The sequence below is a fragment of the Bidens hawaiensis genome, unplaced genomic scaffold (genome assembly GCF_021521415.1).
Source record: "Bidens hawaiensis isolate Kalapana, Puna unplaced genomic scaffold, B.hawaiensis_p1.1 tig00016461_1, whole genome shotgun sequence".
NCBI lineage: Eukaryota > Viridiplantae > Streptophyta > Magnoliopsida > Asterales > Asteraceae > Bidens > Bidens hawaiensis.
In genome coordinates this window covers 125,386-144,096 of record NW_027492509.1, presented here as the reverse complement: position 1 = coordinate 144,096, position 18,711 = coordinate 125,386, and the positions used below count along the sequence as shown (strand labels likewise).

Here is an 18,711-nt window from a genome sequence, read left to right as displayed (position 1 = left end):
TTCTGGTTTACAGTTTGTATTTCCACTGCATTTAAATAGGTTGATTATTTAACAGAGTTCAGTAGAACAGCCGTTAAGTTCAGGCCCGTGCCATTGTTCTGTATGTCTCTGCTTTTATCCGGGTTTTTGTTTTAGTCATTGTCATGGCAGAAGACGGAAAGGGTTTGATATAGAAGTTTGATGGACAGAAGTTTGGTTGGTGGAATATGTAGATTGAGGCACTACTTTGTTAGAAAGACTTGGATGTAGTGCTTGAGGATGATAAAGATTTGGAAGCAGAGTGGAATAAGTTAGACAAGAAAGCTAGGGCTTGTATTACACTGTCCTTGTCGGAAGATGTGGCGTTTAACATCATGAAAGAAACCACAGCCCGTGGTATGATGGAGGCACTATCCAACATGTATGGGAAGCCTTCGGCAGTGAATAAAGTCTATCTTATCCGAGAGCTAGTGACAACAAGAATGAAAGAGGGTGGGTCTATTGCAACGTATATTAATAATCTTAATTCGTTCATGTCCCGCTTAGTGTCAGTCGACATTAAGTTTGATGATGAAGTTCAAAGCCTATTGTTAATATCGTCTTTGCCTGACAGTTGGTCGCAAATAGTGACTACGGTTTGTAGTTCGTCTACAAAAATTATCTTTGATGGGATTCGAGATATGATTCTGGGAGAAGATTCAAGATGCGTAAGTTCAAGTGAATCATCAAGAAATATGTTAGTCACCGAATGCAGAAGTAGGGGAAAACATCGAGGTAGTGGGAGCAGGAAGAGGAGTCAGTATAGGACTCGTAAAGATATTGAATGCTGGGGTTGTAAAATGAAGGGACACTTCAGGAATCAGTGTCTGAATGGTAAGAAAGAGGTGAACGTTACAGTAAACGACAGAGATGATAGGGTCAGTAGCGAAGAGGCTTTGATTTGTAGTGTTTAGAGTAACGTTATTGATTGGGTGATAGATTCTGGTGCGTCGTTTCATGCCACTGTAGTGAAACTACGAAGAATCTAAAGTTTGGGGATTTTGGTTGTGTTCGACTAGCGGACGATGATATTTTAGAGGTTACGTGTATGGGAGATGTTGATTTGATAACTTTAGCCGGTACTTCTTGGACTTTGAAATACGTGAGGGTTATTCCAAGTTTGAAAAAACGTTTGATTTCAGTTGGGCAGTTGGATGACCAGGGTTACGATGTTAAGTTCGAGGATGGACAGTGGAAGGTAGTCAAAGGGAATCTCGTGGTTTCTCGTGGCAAGAAAACAGGTTCGTTGTATATGGTCGATATGTCACCGAAAGGAGTGGATCCAGTTTTGGTGAAATACAAAGTCCGGTTCACAGAATCTCGTGGGCAAAAGAATGTTCGTTTTGCAAGTAACAAACAACCAGAGTGAAGATTCAGGATGAACGAGCTAGGAAGGTTAAAACAGTCAAAGTTATGTACCTTACTCATGTATAACGAAACATGATTTATAAACCACACTAGAAATTTGATAGTTTTTATTTTAGTTTTCAATACATTTCTATTTATAAAAATGGTATTAATAATGTATATATGAATTCTAACCTAACATGGAGAACTGAATAACATCTGACAAAGTTTAACATGGACAACTCCACAATTGACATAAAAAGTACTATAGATAAGGAAAAAGAATGAGAAAGCGAAGAGTGAGTTCTTTTTAATTTTTATAAATTCGTTTTGACTTTATAAATCCGTTTATCATTTTGTAAATAACACATATAGATCCGTTTAGGATTTTTCAATAATACATATACTGATATAGATTAGCTATTAATTCATATACAAGTACATATATCTCATTTCATAGTCAAATAAATGGGGCGGTTCAGTTATGGCGGGTTTAGAATTATCTTCAACCAAAACCGATCCGTATTTGGCGGTTTTCAAAAAATCAATTAACCGACCCATCGTTTATGTCGGTTATTGGTTAAAATCGGTTCGGTCATTTCGGTTATGGTTCGGTTAATAGCTATGACGGTTAATTTGCTCACCCCTAGTGGGAGCACAGGTTGTGTTTCAGTTAGAGTTCCAGGTCGACAGTGGATTAAGAAAACTGGTATTCCAGCTGTTAAAGTCTCTTCAATGAATTGCTTGCTGAATTTGGAGAGTGTTTGTTCTCGGGGTATCTCAGGATCCGGCAGTTCGTTACAGTGGGAGCCGGTAGGGATAGAGAACGAGTCAGGGGCAGTTTTAGCCGTGGCCTTCAAGTTAATTGATGAGAAGGCGGTGGCAACTAGAAGATGTTTAATGTTCGGATTACAGAAGTACAATAAGGAATGCAGATGAGAGTGCTCAAGGCCTCCGAGTGGGAGATTGTTGGGTTCGTAGGCTTTGTGTGGCCAGGTTTATTATTTGAAGTCCAAAGGGCAGACGGGTGTAGGGTGGCTAGACCGAAGCCCGACCCGGTTTGGATTTCTTGTTCAATAATTTACAAACCCTAGTTCAATCTATATTTAAACATTGCTATGTACTTGTAATTATTTGTCACTCAATAAAGAATATCTAGTTGCCACCCGTGGACGTAGGTCATTTTAGACCGAACCACGTTAAACTCTCGTGTTCGTTTATTGTTTTCGTGTTTGTGTTTGGTTCGTGTGTGTGTTTAATCCTAACAGCCTCTCCATCCTGAAAAAGGCGGATGGTTGGTAATTTTGATTCTTTTTCTAAAAAAGAGTTTAGAACATACGTACATGTAAAGATATTATTTATAAGCATTTTTGAAACGTTTAGAATAAGTTGTTGAATAATGAATGTCTAAATCCTATGAATAATTGACTTTCATGTGGCTCACTGGTACAATCAATTAGGGCTATCACTTTTAACTGATTTCTGAAGCCTGAACCGTGAAAAACCGAACATGAACTAACCCGACCCAAAAACCCGAATCCAAGAAAAAAGTAACCCGATTATACCCGAACCCAAAACTTAGTCACTTTAGGAATCTCCTGCCCGATTTCTTTACTAATTTGATGAATAATCTTGGATCGGCATTTAGGCATCTCTTCCATATCTTGTAATTTTATATAGTGAAAGGATCGGAACAAGTGAACAACATTGGGTATTAAGTTTCACTAAATTTGTTAAATTCAAACAATTCATAATTAGGTGCACACTAGCCACAAGAAGCGGAGCTTTAGAGAGCTTGAAGCATTATCTGAACACCAAACTTTGGTTCAAGCGAGATATGCTGAATTGGTGCATGGACATAGTTTGGGGAGAGAGTGAATCTATAGCGTTGTAATATCATCGAGAGGGTTATTTTAGCTTCATATATCGCGAAATTGGAGCCTACACAGATTCGTGGTCCATAACCAAAAGGGATGAATGCTGCTGGATTGTTGTTAACTGCATTGGCAGTCCCTTCCGAGAATCTTTCGGGTTTGAAGAGATGAGCATCCTCTCCCCATATTCCGGGGTCTTGATGAAGCGCCAATATTGGTATATGTAAATTTATGTTTGGCGGAAGAACCAGATTTCCAACTCTCGTTTCCTTCGGTACTCTTCGAATAGTGTAAACCGCAGGAGGGTATAGTCGTAATGTCTCATTGAATATCATGCCCATCTGTATGAATACGGAAAAAAGATACAATTTTATTAAATAAAAATAGCAAAAAGGAACTAGAAAATGAGAGTTTGATAAATAATCTTTACTTTCTTGAGTCTTGTTATTCCTTCCGAAGACGGGTTTTGATTACCAAATACTTCTTGAACCTCCTCGCGTGCTTTCTCTTGCCATTCGGTGTGGAGTGCTAGGAGAAAAGTAACCCACAAAAGCAAAACAGAGATCGTAGAATGGCCGGCGCTGTAAAAGTTTTTGCAATCATCAATAATATCTTGTATGGAGAGCTTGTAAGTGTCATCATTGTCATGATGTGCCTTCAAAAGCAATCCGAGGTAATCCATCATGGAGTCGTCTTGATCTCCTGAAATTATAGTCTTTTCTTTGTTTCTTATCATCTGTCTAATGTGATAATCAATGCCAGCTTGCAGTTTATCAGCTTCCGCATCATCTTTATCTTTCAATATCATCCTGTGAAGTTTAAAACATATATTATCATTTTACTAAGTTGTATCATCCTAGTTCCTACTAAAGGTAGATCAATTAACTTTACCCTAAGCCAGGAAGCCTAATTTTGTATGCGGTTTTGGAAACTAACTGGCGTAATGCCCAAAGCTTTTGAAAAAGTTGCTTCCCCTCTTCATAATCACTGCCAAACGCGGTTCTTGAAATTACTTCTGATGCCAATATTTTGAACTCCTTATGGACTTCTATCTCTTTCGTTCCAGCATCTTTCCACCTTTCCAACATCATATCGGTACTTTCAACCATTACCGGAAGCATGTTCTATAGTCAGATAAACAAGAAAGGCATGTTCTCAATAAACCTTACTAGTTATTTCCAAAATATGTTTCGTTCCATAAAAAGTTGAGTACACATAAGTTGGAATATTGTTTGTCCTAGACCTTAACATTTCCTTAAGTCAAACAAATTAATTCAACACATAACTTCATGTATAATCTATTAAGAGTTACTAGTTACTACCACATCATCAATCATTTTCTACTCAAGAATGGATGAGTTGACTCATCAATAACTCAACTATTAAATCCTTAATAGTTGTGGTTTGTATAAACTTACTTTCAACCTTTGGCCGTGGAAAGCGTGAGTTGCTATTTTTCGTTGTTTTTGCCATTTATCACCTTGAGACAACATTATACCATCTCCAAGTATCTTCTTGAAAACAGGCCCGACGTCTGGTTTCCCCATGGAAATATCCCGGACACTCATTATTTCTTTGAGAAGCTCTGGTTCTGCCACAACTAATTCAGCATAAGGACCTCGCCAGTATAGAATATTTTTTCCTGCATCAAAACACACATTTAAAACACATGTGACACATAGTCGCAAGTACGTACGTTGAATGAACTATGGATATTTAAGTGTTCAATAAACTATGGATAATATATACCAACCATATATATGGAACCATGAATCAATGTGAGGTAGAATTCGCGGGAATAATTTATAGTGTGATATGTCCATGGGCGAGAACGTGGATTTCTTTATCATGTTGGAGATTTCGTTAAAGTTTCCAAAGAGGAAACAATAAGGAGGCCCGCTTATTCCTTGTGAGTTCATAGCATACTTGACACGCATTGGAACCCACCATAATCTGTGAAAGAACTTGAACAGTGCTAGGAAGACTATACAACATAGTAGTCCTACCATAACTCTCAAGAAACTCATCATATTGATCGATAATAGAAGGTGAATGTTGAAGCGTGGAAATTTATGTACATATGTGATATGACGAATTTTATAAGGATGTTAAGCTTTAATGACCAGTAATTGAAAGAGACTTCTCAAACCGGCCTTTTTTTTTGCTTAAAGTAATTAAGTTCTCTTTTGTCAAACATTTGGTGTTCCATCTTGATTAGATATAACTTTGGCATTATAATTAATAGTATTGCATATCAATTTTAACTAAAGATTATAATTATATTATATATGAAGATGTAGATGCTAGAGTTTATTTGATATGAATATTGATTCGATGCTAATATAGCAAGGTTGTCGAGATTTCGGATGCCTGTGCGACCAACTAGTAATTGAATATGTGCCATATATACATTTATGCGTGTGTATAAACTAATACAGGGATAGTAAACAAAATTGTTGTATCAGAATAATAATTTTACATAGTTAAACGAATCATAAGATTCTCCTAGTATTTTTAGAACCGAAGTTGTTGATCAACTTTTCTATAAACCAACCTTTAATATATGGTTCTCAATAGTTACTAATAATCCGTTAATTTTTTTTAGACATTGTAGAATATAGGTGGGACTTCCAACAATTTCAATGTTAAGAAACTTGTTTCACTATATGTCACTGTCACTGTCACTGTCACTGTTATTAATGTTGTAATAGTCAACTAGACTATATAATTTCAATTAGTGTATTTAAAAAATCAATTGACTTGTTCAAAATATTTTGCCTTATTAGTATGGTTGATAATTTCACTAGGTAATAATCTGTTAAATAACTCTGTAATTAAAGATCATCAACATAAACATGAACATCAACATCAAATAGTGAGTTTACATTCTAAACAAACATTTTTACATGACAGTTATCGTAATTGTATCTATAGTTTATTTAAAAATCAAATAAATCAGTAATTTCATATAAAGTAGCTAGAATTATAAAGTTACATAAAAATAAAGTCAATAAAAACTAAACATATTATACAGGAAATCGAATGTACAGAAACATATTTCGTAGTAAAATAAATTAATAAAAACTAAGCTAAAAAATTAATTAAATATCACATATATTATACCAAATATTATTTAAATTTATAGTTCTTATTAATACATTAGTAAAGCAATTGAAATATGTTACCAAAACTAGCAATATAGTCGTAATACAGTGAAAAGAGTATTGAATCGTACGTGCTTGGTTTGTTGTTGATTTGAGGTGAATTCGGTCTGTTTTAATTAGGGGGGTTTGGGATTCCTTATTTTACCTCCTTATAACTTTTCATTAAGTTAATAAGTTACAAAAGTGTAACTTATGGAACTTTTACTCTCACAGTATAAGCAATCCCAAACACTTTATTACTTTTCAAAAAGTTAAGAAATTATAAGTTGATGAAAATAAGCAATCCCAAACACCCCCTTAATATTTTTTTTTATTCAACTTGTGTAGCATAAGAGTTTCTAGCCTATATATAAATATAGATGTATTATCTGAGCTATGATATTCTAAAAATAAATAATAAATCGTTAAAAAAAGCAGGCCGTTTAACCTACACTTCATTTTTCCTAGTTTGTCTCAAAGTCATTATCTCTTGTTTAATCCGTCCACTACTCCACCTATTTATTGTACTTCTAACTTTAGTGATTACCCATAATGCGTTAATAAGTATATACAAGTTAAAATTATTAGTATCGGTTAATTTTTGTAACAATTAACAAAACTTTCATTATATTAACCATCAAAATGTATGGCAAGATACTAATTAATTATTAATCGTGAAAAACAAAATAAGGGTATATATTAGTTAAAACGAGAATCAAGCCAAAAGCATTATTATGCAAATATGTTAACTAGAAATAAAAACATTCAAGTTGAGAAATGTTAGTCTAGTTTGAACTTAAAGTTTAATATTGATATTTATAGTTAAATTTTAATATTAAATTCTAGTCTACGTTGTTAGTATTAACTAAAAAAGATACTCCACAAACGATAATTAAGTCAGTGAAAAGAATGATGGTTATGCTAAACTTCACAGTCAATCAATAAGGCTTGTTGCTGTGGGGGGTATTGGGGGACTACAAGTCCACGCGGCACGACTTTAACTTCCGGACATTAAAGTCTATGTGACAAGTGATGGGCGGCATTATGGTGCCGGTTGTGAATGGTTGAAATGGCGGGGTACAACGGTTAAAAGGTATAAAGTCGAATATTTGCGTTGTTGGATGCTTGAAGGAATGCACATATTTGCGGAAGTGGGTTGCTGAACCTATGTCATGATTCCTCTGAACCACCATTAAGGGACACTTCCCCTTGAAACTTAAGGTTTGCGGGTGTATGAAATAAAAATCGTCAATCACGAATGTGCACGCCACACCTGCTATCTCATTTCAATATATGTATTCTTATCTCACTTGATATATTATACTAAAATGATAATGATGACGCTAAAATCACTGACAATTTTTTATTTTTTATATAGGCTGGGGTGGTTGTGTAGTAGTTATGCAATTTTTAATGCTTTTTTGCTTCTTCGTTTTTTATATAAATTTGTTGGAACTTATACATCTTATGAGCTTTGATTGATACGATGATATCAGTGTTTGTGAATGTATTAATATAATGCAATTGTGCAAACGTATATTTTTAGATCATTAATAAACATTTGATCATAAATTAAAATTTCAGTTATGAACGATAATGCACAAGGGAACGAAATTGATAATCTTAGATAATTATTTTTATTTTGTGAACGTGAAGCATTCAAATATGTGAACCCGTCTATTTAAATGTTATACATACATCTTTTTGTTTTTGTAATACGCTTTGTATGCATATCTTCTCTAGAGCCGAGAGTTTCACTCGAAACAACCTAAATTTGAAATATAAACAGGTACGGTTTGACTGCATTTCACCCTTCCTAGATCCTACCAATAACATGATTATGAGTGAAATTTTATTGAGTATCCTGATGCAATTGCTTTGATCACTCAGCATTCTCAAGTCCCATGGACTTGCCTAGCTAGGTTAACGATAATTATGAGTGAAATATTATTGAGAATGTTCGGTGGCATATTACATGCATTCAGTGTATCATACACTGGAAATGGCGTATGTTATGTCGTCTATAGGTCTTTTCCCCAAAAATTTGTTTTAAGCAATTTCATTCCAAGTAGATTGATAAACGGTTCTTATATCCACTTACATCATCAAACCCACTAGTTTTAAGCACATATTTGTTTAATCTATACTTAATGCATTCTTGCACCTTCTTATCAATTTGACCCATCTGAAAAAGTCATGTTTCTTAAAAGATTGTTATCACAAATACACCTTTGTCAATATGTAACTAACACACAATCTCAAGCATTCAAAACCTGTGTATCATTTCAAGTTTTCAACACATAAGTTTCTATCAATTTCGTTCCGATTGAGATAGTTAAATCCTAACTATTCTCATAGTCAAGTTTTTTTCAAATCTATAAAAATGGTAATTATCAATTCACTACATAAACATAGGCAAGTACATCTATTATATATATAGTATAATATTGGTAAGAACCAGCAATATCGTCCTCTAGGCACAAGGTTTGGCAGCTCCGAAATAACTAAAGTAAAGTAAATAAACAAAACAACCACTAGTAGAAAATATGACACGCCAATCATGACACACAGTAATTTTATGACGTGTAAAAACCGTGTGTCACTAAATATTGTCATCTTTTATAAAAATTTGAAGAAACGAAGACACGCATTTGTTTGTCAATGTTTTAGTGTCATAAAAGGTTTTTTTTTAAGACGCGGACTACACTTTAAGTGTGTGTCATTTTTAAGTGTCGCTTTTTAATTTTGGTTAAAAACACTGCTAAACCCCTCTTTCATCTCATCGGCCTCTCATTTCTAGGGCTCAATATCATCGATCTCTAATGGCAGTAACCTAATTTCATATCTCTCATCATCGATCTCTCACTTTACAATTTCTCATAATCTATCTCTCACTTTACGGCTCTGGCTTTACAATTACGGCTCTGGATTTAAGGATTTGCTACGTCTAATTCACGATTACGGCTCTAATTACTCATTGTTTACGGTATAATCTCTTACTTTTTGTGTTAAATTAGGTCATAAAGTGACTTTACGGATCTGATGATGCACAAATTGGTTAGGTTTAAGCTGCTTAATCTCTTGTTGTGGTATCATATAGGTGTACACTTACGGATCTGATGATGCACAAATTGGTTAGGTTTAAGCTGCTTAATCTCTTGTTGTGGTATCATATAGGTGTTTAGTGTACATCCTCTTTATTATAATAATCTGAATAGTGAGCCTGTTTTACCTTCACAATAATCATGCTTATTTCCTATGTACTTAATTAACTCAAATAGTTAAGGTGTGGTTTTTTGAATTGAATTTGTTGTTAACTGTGTTGTTTATGGAATGGAGAAACATTCTTACTCATGTCCGGATTTAACTACATTTCTGATCAATTTCCGCCTTCAATGTTAAACTTAAACTGGTGCATACATTCTGGTTAAACTTAAATAGGTTCACTATTCAGATTATTTGGAGATGCATAATTGTAAGGTTTAATATGAAGACATGTTCGTTCTAATGTTTCTAATATGGGTGAGCAAACTGATAAGACCGGACCGAGTGTTAACCGGCCCGACCCGAAACCGAAAAATAGTTAAAATCCATAACCGAGATCAGATCCGTGTAATAAGTTTCGGTTTCGGACTTGTATAGATCTTGACCCTAATTTAAACAAGTAAAAATTGAGAAGATATTCAACGTATAAAGAAAAATATGTAAATTAGCATATCGAGTTAATAATGTTTAAAAGTGAAATTACTTACTCTAAAAGCAAGGTTTGCATAAGACAGAAAGGGTAGCCTTTATATCTTTAAGATCCCTTCATCACCATCAATGTAACATATTGATGATCTAACAGGTGTTTGTATTCGGTCCGGTTTTCGGGTTTTTTTGGGTTTTTTTGGGGCAAGTACACTAAGACATGATAGATAACAGCCAATGTGGCAAGTACACTAAGTCCAGTGTATGTCTGCAGACTCATCATTTTGCTGAATACACTGTTACACCAAAATTAGCCGATTAGCTTATCATAATACAAATGACTAGCATGAGTCCAGTTCGGCCGGTTTTGAAGAAAAATTTTGGGTCAAACTGCTAACTACGGTTTTAGAAAAAGAGAAACCAAACCGGCCAGTTTTCACTATTTGACATTAAGGTTTAGACGGAAAAAAATGTTTTTGTTCCCAAAAGCATAATTTTGTATTAAGTTTTAGAAAATAATACCAATTGTTAATGGAAATAATACATATACACAATTTTATATTCCTAAAACTAAAAGAACTTATAAATGTTATGTGTTCTGTTCGGTTTACACAGCCCGTTCCATGCTCCAAACTGTAAACCGTCAAACCACTAAAATCGCACCATGAACCAAACCGACCAGCGTTCTTCAGTTTGAGCAGTTGAGCCGATTTTGATGCTGGGCTGTTCAAAACTCGTAGCTCGCTCAATAAAAGCTCGAACAAAGCTAGCTAGAAAAAACTTGATTTCAAAAGACATGGTTGAGCTGGCTCTTTTTTGTAACCGAGCCAAAGCTCGGCTCGTGGGTCGGCTTAATAGCTCTATCTTAGGCTTGTTAAACTTCGAGCTTGAGCTACTCGATGACTTTCCCCTTGACCAGATTGACCATATAACTTGACTTTCAAGAACTGATGCAATATTTGACATTTAATTTAACTTTCAAGAGCTGATGCAAGAACTAAAACTTGACTTTCAAGAACTGATCAAACTCTCATCAAAGTAAAATAACTGATCCAACTAATGCCTATATAACTGTTACAACCCATCCAAACATGTCTAAAACATATCCTACTGACACCCAACCTATCACATACCTATAACCAGGGGTGGCAAATGGGTCGGGTTGGGTCATGAATCGAAACGAGTCATGGGTCGAAACAGGTCAATTAAAAAATGATTGTTTTGGGTCGGGTCAGAACGGGTTGGGTCGGAATGGGTTAGGTCAGAACACGTCAAATGGGTCCGAACGGGTTTCTTGTCAATTTTTTTTATTTTTATTTTAATGAGGACAACGGAAAAACTTTTTAGTTTTTTTTTTGTATTTGATTTATTTATTGAGCTATGATTTTTTAAAATATTTTTTTCTATTTTTTTTATGAGGATTTTTGTTATCATTCAAAATAGTCATAAAAAGATGACACACAAATTTGCGTCATTTTTACTTTATGACATGGCTTTCCTTGACACGTGATATTGTGTCATCTACCCCTTTAATGACGCGCATAACGCGTCATTAAATATGCGCGTCATTAAAGGGGTATTTTCTAGTAGTGAACAATGTTATAACAAGTAATCATAGATAGAGATGATATCATCTAGGCCCACAATCCCCTTGAGATGATGAATGACTGCTAGTTATGTTGGTGGTGAGAATAGCTATGCCCTCTCTAGAGTGAAACATAGGTGAGAAGATAAATGAAATTTTCTAGACATTATATATGAAGGGTTACCCAAAATATCAACTACAATAAAGACCATGACCTTTTAGTTAAAGTCTCAAAAGAGAACCTAAACAATGCTATAGACTCATAAAACCTTTGATAAACACTTACAGAAATACTTTTTGCCTTATGACTTAGAACCTCATACATGTGTTAGTTATAACGAGTCACTCGCTAGGGAAATCTTTGCATTTGCATACATAGAAAATCTTTACTTTTGGCACACTTCATTAATCGATAAGACTTACAATATTATTATATATTTTGGATTTTATTCTTTTGATCATTACAATTTCAAGACTCAGTTCACTTGATACATACATGAAAAAACAGAAAAAAAACATAAAATAGTTTGAACTCATATAATGGTAAAAGTAATGAAATCTTTACACCTAGTATTGTCTCTCTTCCAAACAACAGAAGCTTCTGACGTAAGGTTTGCATGCTTGGCTTTAAACTTCAACTCTTCCATACAGCAGTGTAATATATACCAACTAGTTAATATTTTCCAACTAACAAATATTTCTAAGGTTATTCAATTAATACATAAAATAGTGTTTACATCTAGACAAAAGGTAAACCGGCAACAAGCTACGCCGCTAGCCCTTGTCCCACGGACCCAACTTAAGTATATCCAGGTTTCTAGTTTCTGCACATTCATTGAGGGTCCCCTTCAATTGCAAGCACAACATTCATATATTATTCCAGTATCTTTTACATAGTACATGAGCTAAGGCTCTAGATACGATACAAACCCTAGTAGCCATTATTTTCGCCATCACTAGATGCAAATCGTAGAAAGTCGTCATCTTGTTCCCAAGAAGCACACTGGCCCCAATAATTGGGAGGTTTAGAGGGCTTGAAACATGATCTGAATACCATACATTGGGCGGAGCGAGATATACTGAACTGGTGCATGGACATAGTTTGGGGAAAGGGTGAATCTATAACGTTGTAAAATCATCGAGAGGGTTATTTTAGCTTCATTTATTGCGAAATTGTAACCGACACATATTCGTGGTCCATAGCCGAAAGGGAGGAATGCACCTGGATTGTTATTAACAACACTGGCAATCCCTTCTGAGAATCTTTCCGGTTTGAAGAGATGAGCATCTTCTCCCCATATCCCAGGGTCTTGATGAAGTGCTAATATTGGTATATGTAAATTTAAGTTTGCCGGAAGAACCAGATTTCCGATGCGTGTTTCCTTTAGAACTTTTCGGTTTGTAGATATTGAAGGAGGGTATAATCGTAATGTTTCATTGATTATCATGCCCATCTGCATGATATGTAAAAAAATTACAGAACAAAACTAGAAATTTAGTTTTCCGTTTTATAAATAATCTTACTTTCTTGAGTCTTGCTATTCCTTCTGAAGATGGATATTGATTACCAAATACTTCTTGAACCTCCTCTCGCGCTACCTCTTGCCAATCGGTATGGATTCCTAGAAGAAAAGTAACCCACGAGAGTAACAGATAGCTCGTTGCATGGCCCGCACTATAAAAAGTTTTGCAGTCATCAATAACATCCTGTATGGAGAGCTTGTAACTTCCATCACTTTCATGATGTGCCTTCAAAAGCAATCCGAGGTAATCAGTACCGGAGTTGTCTTCATTAGATCTTGAAAGTATCATCTTTTCTCTGTTTTTTATCATTTGCATAATGAGATAATGAACACCCGCTTTCAACTTTTCAGATTCTTCATCATCTTTGTCTTTGTATATCATCCTGTGAAGTTTAAAGCATACATCATCATTTATTGAGTTGTATTTTTGTATCCGGGTGCGCACACACACTAAAGGTAGATTACTTATATTTTTACCCAATGCCTGGAAGCCTAGTTTTGTATGCGGTTTTGGAAACTAATTGGGTTAACGCCCAAAGCTTTTGGAAAAGTTGCATCCCTTCTGCATAACTACTGCCAAATGCGGTCCTTGAAATGACTTCCGATGCCAATATTCTGAACTCGTTATATACATCCATCTCTTTTGTTTCAATATGTTTCCACCTTTCCAGCATCATTTTGGCACTTTCAACCATCGTCGGAACCATGTTCTATAGCCAGATGAATAAGAGAAGTGACTGTTAGTCCCATTATATATATTTCCCTTTTTCTTCCTAAACAAGTAAGACTCCTTTCCCATTTTCCGGAATTAATTTTGCTACCAAATTCAAAATCAGTATGAATCCTTATCATTGTTTTATTTCAAAGCTACTGCGTTCATTTCTTTTATTTGGTTATAGAAGTTCATCAGGAACTAGATAAACTAATTCCAGTTTTGATGTTGGAACTGCAGTGCTTATTATTGGTGATTTTAGCATCATCAAATCTATTTTAGTATAACTGAATTTAGTTAAACCAAATGGGAAATTGAGATAACCATTGATATGCATTAGGATGTGTGAAACGCGCTTCAAAGTTCAAATCTACTTTAATTTCAGACACCGTGGAACCTCAAGGGTTGTAAGGACGAAGCTCCTAAACAATGGGGTTCAATGGGACCCACCATGGTGGGTTATGATGGTAGGTGGTGGCACTTATTAATGTTAGATGATGATGATGGTGAGGTGAGTGATGGAGGTTATGGAGGCTTGTAAGGTTAGGTGGTGGTGGTAATGGAGTTAGTGTGGTACGGGACTCTTTTATTTTTATTAGTATTCCATTAGAAAGTGTCAAGTCTATAAGAATAATGTCAATTCTAACAAGAACACTAAGGCTGAGGGGTGTGGAGCGCGAGAAAGGGCGCAAAAGGACAGCCGCTCGCGCCCCGGGGCGCGAGCACCACACCACCGAGGCGCGAGAGGGGCGCGAGAGGGGCGCGAGCGCGGAAAAAGAGGCAGGCGCCAGGGGTCTCGCGGGACAGGTTGCGCGTGAGGGGTGTCTTGGGATGCATAAATAGAGCCGTTGGGCTCATATTGGGTGTCTTGGGATTATTTCAGCTCATATATATATATATATATATATATATATATATATATATATATATATATTCGTAGTCAAACTCAAATAATATTTGATTTGTTTGCAGCACTAAATTCAATAATTTGTTGGGATTTCTTCCAATTTAAATGGTAAATCTTCGTTAAAAATTATGGTGGTTTATTAATAATCGACTACAACATTACATATCTGAACTGAACGGACATGTGAAATTTAACTTACCAAAATTGCCAGAAAAGCTTCAATTCAACCACCGACGATGTACAACCATTCCATACAGAGAGTGTTGTTTTACGCAATGCAATAATTATTACTTGTACACCTTTCTCATATATAGAGTTATTTTTCAAGTAAAAGACAAATTGTCATTCATATATAACATTTCAACACGCAACCATCTTTCTCATTTTCAACACATACTCAAAAGCATTAAATATTTTTCAATTTTATTACAAAACATATTTTAAAACGGGAGCGTATGAATAGCAGGGGGATGTTGTTGTTCGGTTAGGGTTGCACATGAAATCGTAAAAATCGATTAATCTTAAAAATCGTAAAAATCAAATATTTTTAGTACTTTAATTTTTTTTAGATATTAACGTGTTTTTTTAATTAATGTGTGTTTTTTTAAATAATTTATGAGTTTTTTTAATAATACGTTTTTTTAATACATTTATAAAAAAAAAAAAAAAAAATCCGCTCGCGCCCCCTCTCGTGCCCCTCCACACCATGGCCCGGGGCGCGAGCACCACAACCAACACCCATCTTATCAAGTTTCTCTCTCTACCACACGTCACAATATTATTGGCTGGCGCCCCCACTCGCACCCCCTCTCGCGCCCCCCACACCCCTCAGCCTAACAGAGGTAGTGTTCTGTTAGTTCAGGAGTGACAGAAGAAAATAAGGTGATATGATAGTTGGAAGTGATGGGTAACATTTTATTAGTTGAGAGCGTTCCCGGACAAAGAGTGAAAGTTAAGAGTATTTAAATTCAATAACCCTTTTTAGAAGGGATCGATATGTGGCATAAGTGTACTTTAATTTCTCAAATTTAAATTTTATTATAGAGACAAAGTTATTTAAACAAGATATTCAATTGTCAAGATTAATGGATTGCCAATGTGTGGTGTGAACTTACCTTCAACCTTTGGCCACTGAAAGCATGAGTTGCTATTTTTCTTTGTATTGCCCATTTATCACCTTGAGACAAAACTAGACCACCTCCAAGTATCTTATTGAAAATAGGCCCTACGCCTGGTTTCTCCATCGAGATCTCTCTGACACTCATTATTTCTTTGAGAAGCTCCCGATCCGTGACAACTAACTCAGCTTGAGGACCATGCCAACATAAAACATTCTTCCCTGCATAAAGACAAACATTTAAAATGCGCATATGTATGCATCCATTAAGATACTACCAACACTGCTAGACGATATATTAACACTACTACAAAACTGAGTATTTGCAACCAACCATATATGCGGAGCCATGAATCAATGTGAGGTTGAACTTGTGGAAATATGTAGTGAGATGTCTCCATAGGCGAGCTCGTGGATTTCCTTATCATATCGAAAATTTCATTGGTATTGCCATAGATGAAACGATATGGAGGTCCGCTTATTCCTTGTGAGTTCATTACATACTTTATGTGCATTGGAACCCACCAAAATTTGTGAAAGAACTTGAAAAGAGTAAAGAGGACTATAGAACACAGTAGTCCTATCCAAACTCCCAAGAAAGTTATCATTTTGGAGTAGATGGTGTATTGGTATGCAGTGTAGAAATTTAATTATGTGCATATGATGAATTTTATAATCATGACAGCAAGGAATTGAAAGAGACTTCAAACCAATTTCTGCTTAATAAAATAATCTAGCCATTTGATTAATTGATCGTATTGTTTAATCATTTTTGTCGGGAAAATTATTTATATACATAATACATTATAGACGCAAAATATGCCAAAGGTTTTGTTTTGTACGAAAATTGACACAGCACTAGTAAAAGCTTGACATCTTACACACATATACTATATATGTTGATGGACCCAATAGTTTTTGTACAAAGTGAAAAATCACGTGAAGTGTTTCACGTATGAAGTGGATATATATGCATTTCAAAACATTTTTTATTTTCATTTTAACTAGATACCTATTGATATATTCCTTTGTACCTATTCAATTAATATTTTTTTTATTTGAATATTGAAAAGTCTGGTTCAAGAATTGACATTTGGCTCACATTACTAGCGTTGTGTATTCGAGAAGGGAGAAAAAGATATGATTCAAGAAGAATGATATTCACTCGATTAGATGTAAAAAATCACAACCAAATGAGTGGATGTGCAAGTTCATACATCTTAGGAAATGGTTAAGGACAGGGTCATGAAGGTAGTCAAGCTCAGGTTAAAAGTGATAATCGGATATTATGAATTTAATTCTCGTTTGTATTAGTGATGGTGGTAATTATAACTTCATTACAAATAACCCATAGTTAAACCCTCTAATTCTTAACATAAAAAAAACCTTATTATATTGAAACTATGAGAAAAACTAACTTAAAAAATCCTTAGGTTTGTAAATACGACAACTAGATCCTCGAACTTATACAAGATTACTCTAACATATTCAATTAAACTTTTCGTATTTGCAATTAGTTGAAACTTAATACAAATTCACATATGAACTATTATTTGATATTTTGAGTTATTACAATTTAACATACGAATTTATACAATTGGTTCATGCATTCTACAAACCTTATGACTTCCTTCACGAAGAGAACTAAATATCATGTTGTGAATCGCAGAATCAAACTATTATTTATTTATGCATTAGATTATCATCGGTTAAGTGCTTACATTTGAACTAAAGCACGACTCGCCAGTATGTAAACTAACATTGTAGATTAAACTATATTTTTTTAAATCATATTTTATGTTGTTGAAACAATGTAAATTCTAGGGGTGTCAATCGTGTCAGGTTGGCGGGTTGGCGGGTTAGCGTGTTGAGATTCTTCAACCCTAACCAGAGAATATACAGTTATAACTAATAAAATGAAATTATTAGAATTAAAAAATAGATAGAAGTAGTATAAAAGAAATTAGTTATACTTTTAAAAGTTAATTGATATATGAAAATTTAACAAACTAAATATTTAACTTAAAAATTTATAACATCTTATCTCTAAATTAAAAATATTAAGTTAACCATTTTTTTATGGGTCGGGTTCGGGTTGACTTGTTTAAGAAAACGGATCATGTCAGCCAACCCAAAACCTATATTTTCCGTGTCGGGTTTAGGGTTGTGTCGGGATTTGACACCCCTAGTAAATTCACGTTATCACTTTTTTCCTGCTTTAATCTGTTCTCAGTGTTAAGTCAATGCAAATTTACAACGTTGATTTACATATTCAACTAATATCAGTTCACAACTTCACATCTAAAACTGTTGAATTTGTATGGGAACCAGTATTGTTCACATGTGAATCCACCCCATTTGTTATCTCGTTGCTTTTCTTTTAATCTAATATTTCTTTATACAACACTTGAGCGTAACTAATCAAATTATACTAAAATGGCTAACAAATAACTTTTGCTAAATTTTGAAAATCGTAACCTCAAGAAACCATAAAAAACTTAATTATTTTTGTTTATTATATGTAATAGTTGTTGATCAGTTCTTCATGTATGTAATAGAAAACATGGATATTATGATAAACCTATAACTAAAACATACCTGTCACAGCAGAGAGAGAGAGGCCACGGCTGATGAGAATGATCCAGACGACATGACAGTCAGCTTGGTCGAGTTCCCCTTTAGGATGTATATTAGTGATGGGGATTAGGGTTCTTAAGAAACCGAATAATATATGGAGAGAAGGTCACGACAATATTAGGTGAGGTTTAAGGTTATGTCATGTGATGTTAATTAAC

At 34.7% G+C, this 18,711-nt stretch overlaps 2 protein-coding genes across 2 annotated transcripts; both read right to left on the bottom strand.

Annotated features, from left to right (window-relative positions):
- Positions 1 to 3,124: 3,124 nt before the first annotated feature.
- On the bottom strand, positions 3,125 to 5,393 carry LOC143551539 (cytochrome P450 CYP749A22-like). Its single transcript, XM_077041944.1, has 5 exons — positions 4,993 to 5,393; positions 4,658 to 4,881; positions 4,131 to 4,363; positions 3,670 to 4,048; positions 3,125 to 3,580 (listed from the first exon to the last, which is right to left on the bottom strand). The coding sequence occupies exons 1-5, from the start codon at positions 5,267 to 5,269 to the stop codon at positions 3,152 to 3,154; spliced, it is 1,542 nt and encodes a 513-aa protein (XP_076898059.1). The 5' UTR covers positions 5,270 to 5,393; the 3' UTR covers positions 3,125 to 3,151.
- A 7,224-nt stretch (positions 5,394 to 12,617) lies between these two features.
- Positions 12,618 to 16,779, bottom strand: LOC143551538 (cytochrome P450 CYP749A22-like). The gene is made up of 5 exons (XM_077041943.1): positions 16,251 to 16,779; positions 15,915 to 16,138; positions 13,658 to 13,890; positions 13,182 to 13,563; positions 12,618 to 13,111 (listed from the first exon to the last, which is right to left on the bottom strand). Exons 1-5 carry the CDS (start codon positions 16,522 to 16,524, stop codon positions 12,683 to 12,685), a joined length of 1,542 nt encoding a protein of 513 aa, XP_076898058.1. The 5' UTR covers positions 16,525 to 16,779; the 3' UTR covers positions 12,618 to 12,682.
- Positions 16,780 to 18,711: the final 1,932 nt, after the last annotated feature.